A 13,402-nucleotide genomic window follows, 5' to 3' on the forward strand; every position below is an offset into this window, starting at 1 on the left:
ATTTATCCAGTCTGGAATGTTTCCAAAGTGTTGTGTTCAGTGGTGGGATTCAAACTTTAAAAATTACTGGTTCCTGGGGAAGGTTATTACAAAATTCCCACTTCCACCTGATCAGCTGAGATTCTGGAGACAGAGAATAGATGGGGCCAGGGCCAGTCAGAAGTGGTATTTACAAAATCTTTGCTACCAGTTTTCCAGAACTGGTCAGAACCTCTGGTTGTGTTGCATGTCAACTTTCTAGCATTCAAAGATGAAGGTTGTCCTTGACTTATGGCTGTTTGTTTAGCAACCTTTCCTTTTTGTTTCACATTGAAAAAAAGGAAATTTATGACTGATTCTTACAGTCACAAGATGAAACTTTGGGGAACTGGCAACTATCATGTATTGCTTTTTGTGACCTTCCCAGCCAACCGCTGACAAGCCAGCTTAATGGGGGAAGCGGAATTTATTTAACAACTACATGATCTATTTAATGATCATGGCAAAAAAAGGTTGTAAACCTGGGCACATATTATATTACTGGAAATTATAAGAAAACATTAATCTTTCTAAATTTTATTGTTTCTTTTATGAGCAATTTATGCAAATCATAACATATATTATGAGCAATTTATGCTCATAATGATCCATTATGAGCAATGTATGCAAATTGTAACAAAAAAAAATCATAACATACATTTTGTGAGCAATTGAACATATTCAATATTTTTTGGAGGTTACTACTACTGAATATTTTTACAGAAATATCTATTTCATGGAAAAGATTTAATATTATTATGGCTATTAAAATGTACCCCTGCATAAAACTTTCTATGAATACTAAATAGTTTGCACATAACTTCTGTATATATAATTTATTGTTTAAACTCTGAGCTTCATAATATTTATCCAGATAAACTAATATGTTATTTATACATTTTTAGATAGAAAGTTTTCTTCTGAAAGCATATTAACATGTAAGCTATGGTTATACATTTTCTTTCAAAACAACCATCACCACACTTCATGGTGGCATAGTGATTAGGATGCAGTAGTATTACAGAACAGGAGTTCAGTATCGATTAGTTCGGGGTTAACACAGCCTTCCATCTTTTCAAGGTCAGTAAAATGAGAACCCAGATTGTTGAGTACAATATGCTGACATTTGTAAACACGTCAGAGATGGGTAAAAAACACTATGGAGTGGTATATAAGCCTAATTGCTATCAAGTATACATTATTTGATCTCTGAAGTAGCTTATTGCAAAGATAATTTCAAGTTGGACGTAAAAAGCTATACAGTGATCCCTCTATTATCGCGAGGGTTCCGTTCCCAGACCCCTCGCGATAATCGATTTTTCGCAATGTAGGGTTCCGGAAGTAAAAACACCATCTGCGCATGCGCGCCATTTTTTCCATGGCCACGCATGCGCAGATGGTGGAGTTTGCGTGGGCGGCGGGGGAAGACCCAGGGAAGGTTCCTTCGGCCGCCCAGCAGCTGATCTGCTCGGCAGCGCGGCAGCAGCGAGGAGCCGAAGATCCGGGTTTCCCCTTTCCGTGGGCAGCGATCTTCGGCTCTCTTGGCAGGCAGAAGCAACAAGTCCGGTGCGTCTTTGGCTGGGGCTGCTTTCTTTTTTCCGGGGGGGGGGGAGGAGGGAGAGAGAGCTTCTCCCCACCACCTCTCCCCACCGCCTCACGGGGGTCGCGTGAACGTGCTACATATTGCATCCCTCCATAAAAGCTATAGGTGTTCTTTCCTCCCCAACTATAAACCGGAGTTCTGAGCTCCAAACACCCACCCACACAAAGAGAGAGACGTGTTGCCGTGGAGTTGGCCTCCCCTGCTGAGAAACATTGCCGGGAGCATCCCCTAGCACGTTCATGCTACCCCCGTGAGGCGGTGGGGAGAGGTGGTGGGGAGAAGCTCTCCCTCCCTCCTCCCCCCCGGAAAAAAGAAAGCAGCCCCAGCCAAAGACGCCCAGTGAGAAAGAGGTCTCCGCGCCGGACTTGTTGCTTCTGCCTGCCAAGAGAGCCGGGCGTGGGCAGCAGCCTAGAAAAGTCGGAGCCGGTCCGGTGCAGCAGGAAAGGGACGGAGAAGGCTCACTGGCAGCCCTTGCCCATCGCCGCGCCTTCGCTTCCCCCCTCCCCCACTGGATCCAGCAGCGTGCTGAGGGGAATTGCCGCGGACTGGAAAAACCACCACCCTTCGCCGGGAGTGCCGTTCGTGGCTCTCTCGGGCAAGGACTGAAGGGAGGGTCCGTGCGCGGCCGGCTGGGTGGCGATGCCAAGGCGGCCCGGGGTTTTTTGGGGCTGTTTTTTTCTCCTTTCAGCAGCTTTGGGAAGAACCTTGCCGGGTGATGCGGCGCTGAAGGCAACGCCGCTCTGAGGAAACGGGGCTCTCTCGGCGTTCGAGCGCTAAACAGGAAAAAAGCCGTTTGGCTAGGGGGTGGATTCTTGCTTCTTAACCGGGAGCAGTTGCCCCCTCTCCCAAAGCGATGTTCCAAAGCGGTCTCCGGGAAGTGACCAAGGGAAAGGCAGTCGCCTGCCTTTCCTTCAGCTCTAAAGAAGCGGCAACTGCCCTGCCTTCCCCCAGCCAGTTAACCGAGCGCTTCAAGTTAACCGGCTGGGGGAAGGCGGGGCATTTGCCTCCTCTTTCAAGCTGAAGGAAAAGCAGACGACTGCCTTTCCCTCGGTCGCTTCCCGGAGACCGCTTTGGAACATTGCTTTGGTTGCTCCTGCCTCTCCTGCAGCGGAGAGAAGCGGCAAATGTCCCAGCCCTTCCCCCAGCGGCTTCACCGAGCGCTTCGGGAAGGTGCCGCCTGTCTTCGCTGTAAGAAAGGCAGGCGCATCCAAAGCATGCGGGGAAGCGGCTGGGGGAAGGGCTGGCCATTTGCCGCTTCTCTCCGCTGCAGGAGGGGCAGGAGCAACCAAAGCAATGTTCCAAAGCGGTCTCCGGGAAGCGACCAAGGGAAAGGCAGTCATCTGCTTTTCCTTCAGCTTGAAAGAGGAAGCAAATGCCCCGCCTTCCCCCAGCCGGTTAACTTGAAGCGCTCGGTTAACTGGCTGGGGGAAGGCAGGGCAGTTGCCGCTTCTTTAGAGCTGAAGGAAAGGCAGACGACTGCCTTTCCCTTGGTCGCTTCCCGGAGACCGCTTTGGAACATCGCTTTGGGAGAGGGGGCAACTGCTCCTGGTTAAGAAGCAAGAATCCACCCCCTAGCCAAACGGCTTTTTTCCTGTTTAGCACGGCGTTCGAGCGCTAAACAGGAAAAAAGCCGTTTGGATAGGGGGTGGATTCTTGCTTTTAACCGGGCAGTTGCCCCCTCTCCCAGAGCGATATCCTTAGCGGTCTCCAGGCTGCGACCTTTTAAAACAGCCGCGCCGCTTCCCAGCTGAGTCCTGAAGCCAAACGCCAAAGGAGAACTTCCGCGTTTGGCTTCAGGACTCAGCTGGGAAGCGGCGCGGCTGTTTTAAAAGGTCGCAGCCGGCCTGGGGGGGCCCCCCAGGCCGGCTGCAACCTTTTAAAACAGCCGCGCCGCTTCCCAGCTGAGTCCTGAAGCCAAACACGGAAGTGGTTTTTTTTAAATTAATATTTTTTTAAAAATCGCGATATAGCGTTTCGCGAAGATCGAGATCGCGAAACTCGAGGGATCACTGTACTGTGAGAAATTCCTTTTCTCTTTAATTTTGAAACAATGAAACAAATTGGATATAATATTTAAAATGGACCAAAATTTTCTCTGATGCTAAACTGTAATAATGTATAACATGGGATAACACTCTTTTTTTGGAGGGGGGATGGGTTGTATTCAGTTGACCTCCTATTTGTATATAAAGTATGTTTAGGGTCTTTCCCAACATAAGCAGACCTAATGATACATTTGCGGATACTGTGTATGTGAATTTTGCCGTTTACGACAATTGGATCCTGGGCACTTAGGCTATATTATTTATTACATACAATATACTACTATCTTCCAGATTCAGAACTCAGAAAAGCATGCCCAAAGAGCAAAATCTAGTCCTAAATAATTTTAAAGCATTTAATGCTTTTGTTAATGCTTGCATTTTTCTTGGTAGATCTCTGGATGAAAAATAATTTATGACAATAGTCATTTCATAAAATTTAAGCAGGAAGTCATATAGTAAGAGCTGTACACTTTGGGTGATTAATTTATTAAATCACCAAGAATGATTGGAGCTATTATATCAATATCATTTTCATTTTATGTAGACTGAGAGCACATGCACCAAGACAGATATGTTGTGTGTCCAATCACACTTGGCCAATAAAAAATTCTATTATATTATATTTATGTAGAATGCTAACAGTGTGAATATAGGTACATTGTACATTCCCTGTTTTATGTCCCTACTTTAGCTCTGTCTTAGAAGTTTAATTATTTATTAATCAACTTATTATTCACCTCACTATGGTGACTCAGAATAACGGCATTTAAAATCTGGATGCAAACAACATAAACAATCAATGCATATATCAACAATCATTGAAGCTTGATATTTGGTAACTATCCAAAAACACATCTTGAGGTCCCTGTTGCTAAGTTTATTAACAATCAAACAAACATGTAACAAACAGGTTGCATATGGAACCTATGATAATCATTATCCCAAAGACGTAGTGATGACTACTAATTTGGATGGCTTTAAAAGTAGATTGGATAAATCACAAACTATTTTATCAAGGACTATAAATGCTAAAGAATAAATGTTCTTCTGTATTGTAGATGGTATTCCTTCAAATACTAATTGCAGTAGAACAATTGGTGTGTGGAAAAAGGTTGTAATGCTAATGAGCATCTATTGGCCCTATGGAATAACTACCAGACCTGGATAAACACTACATATCAAAGAAAATACAGGAAGTGTTGCTGTTTTTACAGCTACCTTTGGAAGTCTTGCTAGTGAGTACATGAACTATGATTAAATCATTTAGCTTTTTGAAGAAAAGATGCACCAAGGCTTATGGCTTTTTAACAAAACATGGTTTGTAATCTAAGGATCAATTTGTCAGAAGTTTAGATTTTATTTTTAGTTAGGTTTTTAGTCTGTATAATTAGGTCCTTTGAATCCCAGGCAAACAGGCAAAGTATTCATATTCAGGAGACCTCATGAATTGCAAAACATTTGAAAGAAGCGTTTTGGAATGGTATATATTGCATAAAAACAATACACTTTTAAATCATTAAATTACCCGCACTGGCTGTTTTGAAAACTATTCCTGGTTGTCTATACATTATTGTGCATACACAACTGTTTCATTTAATGAGCTCTACTCTTGTTTTCTGAATACAGGCATTCAATAAATATAAATATTTCTGAATATATTTAGAGAATATAGTCAATAGCTAGTTTTGAATTTTAATGAGTATCTAAGAGCTTGCTTACATAGCCTTATATTATTGAATTTATGTTCTTTTTTTCATTCATTTTGAAATTTGTGTTAGGTACAACTTAATACTCTTCAACAGTTTTAAAGGATAGTCCTATGAGGAATATATTACAATAATTTAATTTTTGTTACATTCAACAGTAAGATCAAAAGGTATACAAGTTTTTATTTATTTAGGTACCATCTATTGTGTCCACTTGTGTTCATCACCCTGACAAGGATGACCAGAGCACTAAAAACTAAGTCTGTGAAGAGAAAGAACTGGTTATATTTAAACTTGAGCTGATTAAAAGGGAAGACGTAACATAATTACGTCTTCCCTTTTAATAGAATTCCCATTCAAAAGACTGAAACTTAACCCCAACAAGACAGAGTGGCTCTGGGTTTTGCCTCCCAAGGACAATTCCATCGGTCTGTCAATCACCCCAGGGGAGGGGGAGAATTATTGACCCCCTCAGAGAGGGTCCACAATTTGGGTGTCCTCCTCGACCCACAGCTGACATTAGAACACCATCTTTCGGCTGTGGCAAGGGGGGCATTTGCCCAGGTTCGCCTGGTGCACCAGTTGCGGACCTATTTGGACACGGAGTCTCTGCTCACAGTCACTCATGCCCTTATCACCTCGAGGTTTGACTACTGCAACACTCTTTACATGGGGCTACCTCTGCAGAGTGTTCAGAAACTTCAAATCGTGCAGAATGCAGCTGTGCGAGCAGTCATGGGTCTTCCTAGATACACCCATGTCTCACCAACACTCCACAGACTGCACTGGTTGCTGATTGGTTTCTGGACACAATTCAAAGTGTTGGTAATGACCTATAAAGCCCTACATGGCATTGGACCAGATTACTTATGGGACCGCTTTCTGCCGCATGAATCCCAGCGACTAGTTAGGTCCCACAGACTTGGCCTTCTCCAGGTCCCATCGGCTAGACAATGTCCCTGCCGCTGCCACTAGCAACCTGTCAACTGTGTTGTGAGCGGCAGGTCCATCAACTCGCCCTTCAACTATGCTGTGAGCTCCCGCCACCCACCCCCCAGCACCACCATGATCAGTCTTTACCTTGTTTTGCTAGTCCATCAGAGCAACCGGCAGCTCTTCTATCCATTTTCTGGGTCACGTGCATGTTTTTGCGCAAGAAGCCATATAAACTGATACTTGCAGTGGGCGCGCACACGCTACTTGCATGGGCATGTGCGTGTGCTCCCTGCCCATTCCTGTAGGGCTGGGAATGGTAGCCCGCTACTGCTCTTATGGTAGCAGTCATGGTGAAGTGACATGTATATGATGCCTTAACTCTATCAATTTTCAAAATAGTTCTATAAATAATGTTTCAATGCTCCATGGGTCAAGAGGCATTCTTACAAAAAAAATTTAAAAGGTGGATGGCTGCAAGCCAGATATTTATTTTTATTCATAATCAGTAAGTTAGCAGATATCCTGATATCCTGGAAAGAGAAGATGGTTTTGAAGTGTTGGATACGTTTGTTTCTTTTGTGTAAACTCTATGTATACTTTTTTTGCTGGATAGCAGCAGTTTGTCTTCTAAGTACCCATGTTTCCCTATCTGATTTGTTTTGAGTTTTGCCGTCATGAGGTGGGGCAGGGTGAAGCTGTCCCATGTGTCCCACACCAGCTTACCTCAGGGCCCCTGCAACCAGACCATCCATGCTTCAACACCTGCCTTGCCTCATGGCCACAGCAGCAGCGTATTGCTTGGCCTCCTGCTCCATTGCAGCCATGAGCAAAGAGAAGAAGTGGGCCAGGAGCCATGTGGAGTTTTGCTGGACAGGGCTATTGCAGCAGCCACCATGCAGCAAGGCAGGTGTCGGGGCATGGAAGGAATAGCTGTGGGAGTCCGGTGGTAATCTGGTGTGGGATGCATGCAGCAGTTCCATCTTCTGCCTCACCTCAACTTGTGTTGTTAGTATCAGTAGAAAGGGTGGGAGGCTGACTCTGCAGCCGCTTAAATAGGGATAGGGATTGTATTGGGTACATACACAGAAAACATGCTATGGCTTATTTTTGGGATAGGTCTTATTTTTAAGAAAACAGTGTAATTAGTACTTTGTTTTGTTTTGGAGGAAAAATGAGACTTGGCATATGGATTTCAGACATTCACCTGTGCTGCAAAGTCTGTTTCTTGGCCAAATTATTTTGAGTTTGCTTTCTGTGAGAGGATCTGATTCAGAAAGCAAAGTTTCTCTAGGTTTAAAATAGCTTCCTACAAGTTAATTTCCGTAAGCTTTACTACAGGAGGTAGGGAGAAGGATTCATATTTAGCAAGTAGGAGATGACACTTTAATACTTTTAAACTGAAAATTGAGATGAAGAAGATGCAGCTGCTACTGCGATCTTAATTTTTGTTCTACACTGGCTCTAAAGCATATTGTAAGCTCGCTGGTGTAAATATAATGATAACTATTGCAGCTGCTTTGCTTCTACAGTGGTACCTTTACTTAAGAATACCTCTACTTAAGAACTTTTCTAGATAAGAACCAGGTGTTCAAGATTTTTTTGCCCCTTCTTAAGAACCATTTTCTACTTAAAAACCCAAGCCCAGAAAAATTTCCCAGGAAATTTGAGAGCGGCTTGAAGGCCAGGCCTGTTTCTTCCATTCCCTCTTGAATCTCAGCCATCTCAGGCTTTTCTGGGCTGCCAGAGGAGCCTTTCTGTGATACTTAAGCAGGCTTTGGCAGTCCAGAGCGAACAAAGCATTTTTTTTCCTATGGGCGCTTGGAGAGGGAATAAACCACTTCGCTGTGGTGACTCCCTTGCGTTGCCTCCCATACACCCGGCGTGAGGTTGCTTCCTGGAGTGTCTGAGCACAGAAAGGCAAAAGGGGGTGCTTCGCCATGGCTGGGTCAACTCGGCTTCAGCCAAACCGAGGAGTCACCATAGTGAAAGAAAGGCGCTGGTTACAAAGTGAGCGAGAGAAGAGGGGAGCTCTTCAGAATGGGACAGAAGAGGAAGCAGGTAGCAGCAGCAGCTGCCTTTCGGTCAAAGGAGCGGGAGGTTCCCCCCTCTCGCCCTGCTGGGTTTCTCTCTCTGGCGCAGTGTATGGGAGGCAGCCTTGTGGCAGGTGTATGGGAGACGCGTGCTCCTCTCGCTGCCTTAGAGTCCCTCTTTTTTTTCTTTAAGCCTTAAAGTTTTGGATTTTTTTGATTCCCCTCACCTCACCTTCTTCCTTCGGCAGCAACTGTCCTCCTCCTCTTCTTCCTCCTCCTCCTCCCACCCAAATTCCGAGCTTTTATTTCTTTCCTAATGGGTTTTTACACATTATTTGCTTTTACATTGATTCCCATTGTTCTGGTTTCTGGTAGAATTTTAGCTATTACAAATAACTTTTACTAAGTGCAGTATATCACAAACAAAGAAACTCCATCTTTATTCTCTTCCTTCCGTATTCAAAATATACTTCGTACTAGCACATTTCTTGTTCTCCCGTTATCTCTCCTTATTACATTCCTTTTGCATTCCTCCCAGCCTCCTCCATTCACCAAGATTTATGTACTCACAGCCTGATTCAAAAACAGCAGAAATGACTAGAAAATAACACAGAATGAGTTTGCTTGCTTGGAAGCTGAATGGGAACACCTTCCATTTTTGTTCTACAACATTGAAACTCCACCCTTCTTCCCCACTGACCCCCTGACATACCAAATACATCACTCCAGTATTAACCCATTCATCCCCTTAATATCTTCTTTCAAACACTTGTTCCTTACATTTTTGGACCCTTCTAAATTTAGGATCGACCCAGCGAATGTCTGATTCTTCCTTGGTAGCTTCTGGACTCATAGCAACATCCTGTGGCTGGCCTCCCACCTGTTCTACCTGTAACCACGGGCCCACCACTAATTCATAAACACTATCTGTATCAGAGTCCTCAAGTTCTTCATCATCCTCCAACTGACCAGGAGTATGTACACCTATGGGAAAAATTGCTTTTACTTACAAACTTTTCTACTGAAGAACCTGGTCATGGAATGAATTTATGTTCTTAAGTAGAGGCACTACTGCATTTGGTTTTTCAGTGCTGGAGTTGAAATTGAAAAAAAAATATGTAAATGTATAAATATTGATCTATTCAAATTCAGATTATTTTAATTCCTATATTTAAAAACATGAAAATATATTAAAATACTTATTTTAATGTAACAAAGAGTAGCATGGATGTTTCTTTTTGACTTTTGCAAATGTATAGGTGATGCTTAATTATTAATTTATGAAATCTTCCCTTATTATGAAAATAAATAAATGCTAACATATCCAGAATATTTTGTCTAGAATTGGACATAGACAATTTCCACTGCAAAATAAGTAATATTTATACTTATACTTAAAGATTACATTGGGAATATTGGCTCCTACCTCTCTAACTGTGAAGAAATAAATATATTTATAACAGCAGTATTAGATAAAATACTTTCCCCATTAAGAAAGTTCCCACCCACTTAATCACTATCTTGGAAGCTTTCACTATCCAGGAGGGACAAAAATATACTGTAAATGACAAGTTCTGGTCCTGACAACGTCAAGGGCCCTGTCCACTTAATGAGGGCCAATATGATTAAACTATTCCCAGGTAAAAGGGCAAGAGCTCTCCCTGGCACCTCACATCACATGCATTATTTCCACTCATTGTGTCCACTGGAAAAGGATACAAGCAATTTTGTCCATCAGGTGCTATACAATATCATCTGTCCAGCCCTGGAAAAGATTATCTGAACTCCCTGATCCAGAAATGTAAACCAAAATCCTGTAGCCCATTGACTGTCTGTAGGGATACAGTTCTTGTTGGAGTTTCTTTGCCACTCTTAAATAATGGGTAAGATAGAAGCAACAATTAAAAACAATTGCCAGAAATATGTGGTATTTTATCATTTGTTCATTAACTAAGGAAAACAAACAAACAAAAGTCAGGATGGATATGGAAAAGGGGAAATGATAGTTGCACTAGGAAGTGAAATGAAGGGAAACTAAAGAGTAAAGAGAAAAATGACTGGATAAGGAGAGAGAAGGAGGTCATTCAGCAGGCAAGTCCTCGGGGACCTCAGTTCTAGTCAGCTGAATAACATCACCCAATTCTCTGATTGCTGTTTACTGTTGTAAGCCACCCTGAGTCCGCAAGGAGAAGGGTGGCATATAAATTTAATAAATAAATAAATAAATAAATAAATAAAACGCTTAATTGTTTATTGTGAAGAACGATCTAGTCTTCTCAGTGATACATCATTGCCCTTGGGGAACTAATAGATTATTTATACTTTCTGTATGTCTATAGAAAAGGTCTATTTTTTAAAAAAAACCTATTCTCTACAATTGTTTTTAGCTTTAGATCCAGCTAAAGATCCATGCTTAAAGATGAAATGTACTCGTCATAAGGTATGCATCGCACAAGATCAACAAACAGCTGTTTGCATTAGCCACCGGAGACTGACGCACAGGTAAATATCTCCATGTTATTTATCTGCAATCATGACTATTAATATATATTTGTATTCACAGCTGCATTTTTGCTTCATATAGGACTGAAGTAAACAAACTGTGTGAGAATATGTGCACATTGTGAACATTCTGTGCACGAAAAGGTCCTTCATAAACCCAATGAGTAGGTAATGAAGTAGCCTTCATTGAGGGTTCAACTTAGTATTTGCTTATTTTCAATAAGGTTTCTGTGGGAATAGTTTCTGATGTACTATATTATTGTGAGGATTTCTTTTTTAAATAATACTAATTGTATTTCAGCTAGTATAAAAAAAACATTGACAGGAACACCTTTTGAGAATTTCTACATCGTATTTTATACACTAAAATTCACTGGTTATTTCTTTCAGAAGGATGAAATGCTGAAGGCATTACCTTACTGTACCTTACCTTTACCTTACTGTAATAGTATGTGGGAATGCTCTTTGGAGGCAGAATAAAGAGACCCATCCAAGAAACTGGTCACATAAAAGACAGCTGAGTTGTCAGCTGGAATGTAGGCAAGGCAAGATGCTTAGAAATGAGCTCCCTTTATTTTTGGAATTTAAGGAAAACATGGAAAAGAGAAGTACTTCCAGACTTGCAAGCTTCTGTTACAATAAAGAAAAATTGGCCCATCCGGTTGTGTTTCCTGTTTGTCTATCTAATAAAGCTGACAATTACATGCAGGAGGTCCTTGACTTACAACAGTTTATTTAGGGCCTGTTCAAAATTACAATAGAACTGAGAAGAGTGACTTACGGCCATTTCCCCCCCCCCCCCACTTACAACAGTTCCAGTGTTCCCATAGTCATCTACCTCCTAGCTATATAGTGTAGATGTGACTAGAGATTTCAAAGTTTCTTCATCTGTTGGGATATAAATCAGCTTGTGAGGGATAAACAAGATTACTCTTTTATAAAAACTTATAAAAGTATCTTTCTTTAATATTTAATAGTGAAATGGATAAATTCCATTATTTAGAATTTAGGAAAAACAGCAAATTTTAAAAAGAGGAATAAAATTAAACAGATAATGTCATGAAGTAGACCACAAAGATAAAAGAATTTGGACTGCCCTTTCTTGAGAAAATGGATTGATGTCAGAAAATAACTATATTCTGTATGTGTTATGCTGGGGTATGCTGATTAGTTAACTAATTAGTAGTAACTAATCAGCATACCTCAGCTACATCAAGGACCCCAATTGTTACCCCACTGACTCACCAGGAAGTTTCTACACAGCAGGCAATTGCTGAGCCATCAAACTACACCCAGCCACCAGTATTTATAGAAGGAAGGCAGCTCAGGTCTCGCAGTGTTCGCCTGAGAACAAGGACAGAAACACCAGCCTGAAGATGACGAGTGAGACCTCATCGAAACGTCGCCAGAAATTTCCAAATCCTACACGGGAAGAAACCCGAATATACCAAGACCGTCATATATATATATATATATATATATATATATATATATATATATATATATATATATATATATATATATATATATGTGATATTTATCTAATGTTTAGGATATTGGAAAATGAGACGTTATTGGCAAAGCTTCCACTAAAAATCTTAAGGGAAAATTATTGTTGTTGTTGTAGTAGTAGTTGTTGTTATCTTTTATTCATTAAACAGGAAATTCTGTCAACTGAACATTTAAAAATGCATCACAAATATAATTGACTGGCACTAATGGTTGATATGGCTTGCTTCCAGCATCTTAGGTTGTTGTTGATTTTGATCCCAGATGAGCTGTTCTGTGCTGACTTGTGGCAGATAAGAAGTCATTGTAGACTTTCTATGAGTTAAATACAATTAAATAACAGAGGGCTTTGAAGTTTAACTTCAAAGTTGTTGAGTTACCTGTTAAGTATTTTGTTTTTACATATAGAAGATAGATATTGTAGATATGGTTGTAAATAGATGTAGAAGTTTATAGATTGTGGCCCTGCTTCCCAAGGGGGAGAAGTTAACATTTATCAGTTAACTAAATCATCTAGGAGGGATAATATTTGTATATGTGGTTTTATTTTTTTCTCCTCTTTATTACACTGTTTACTTATATGATCTTATAGAGAGCGTGGCTGCATCATCAGCTTAAAGAACTGAGATTGGTTTGTCTGTATTATGTCTGTATTGCATGACTCTAAGTTTATAGGGATGAAATTCCTTATTTGTGAATATTAACAAAATGATGATGATGGTAATGATGATGATGATGATGATGATAATAATAATAATAACAACCACAACAACAACTCTTTAAAACGATGTTAGCTTTTTTAAACAACAGAGTAGAATCCATCCAGATCTTAGGGGGGGACTTTATTCCAGAGGGCAGGCACTGCCACTGAAAAGGTGCAGTTCCAGGAGCCTGCAGACTGAGAAGTCTCCCCCTCCCCACAAAAAATGGAAGATTAGATTATGGTTGCTGGTCATTAAAGAGGATGGCGACTTGAGGTGGTACATAACCACCCTTTTCAAGGCAGGAGTATCCAATGACAACTCTGTCCATTTCCTCAGGAGTTGCTGCCTC

General features: G+C 41.4%; 1 protein-coding gene across 2 annotated transcripts in view; it reads left to right on the top strand.

Moving 5' to 3' along the window:
* SPOCK3 (SPARC (osteonectin), cwcv and kazal like domains proteoglycan 3) overlaps positions 1-13,402 on the top strand; it is a 176,484-nt gene that overhangs the window by 57,366 nt on the left and 105,716 nt on the right. Inside the window, exon 4 of one of the 2 annotated variants that reach the window (XM_070757254.1) lies at positions 10,726-10,840. In XM_070757254.1, coding sequence (XP_070613355.1) covers positions 10,726-10,840 — 115 coding nt within the window. Of the gene's footprint in view, positions 1-10,725; positions 10,841-10,985; positions 11,009-13,402 lie in introns of those variants that run through there. The other variant, XM_070757255.1, reaches the window with a different exon arrangement.

The sequence above is a fragment of the Erythrolamprus reginae genome, chromosome 7, assembly GCF_031021105.1.
Source record: "Erythrolamprus reginae isolate rEryReg1 chromosome 7, rEryReg1.hap1, whole genome shotgun sequence".
In the NCBI taxonomy this organism is placed as follows: domain Eukaryota; kingdom Metazoa; phylum Chordata; class Lepidosauria; order Squamata; family Dipsadidae; genus Erythrolamprus; species Erythrolamprus reginae.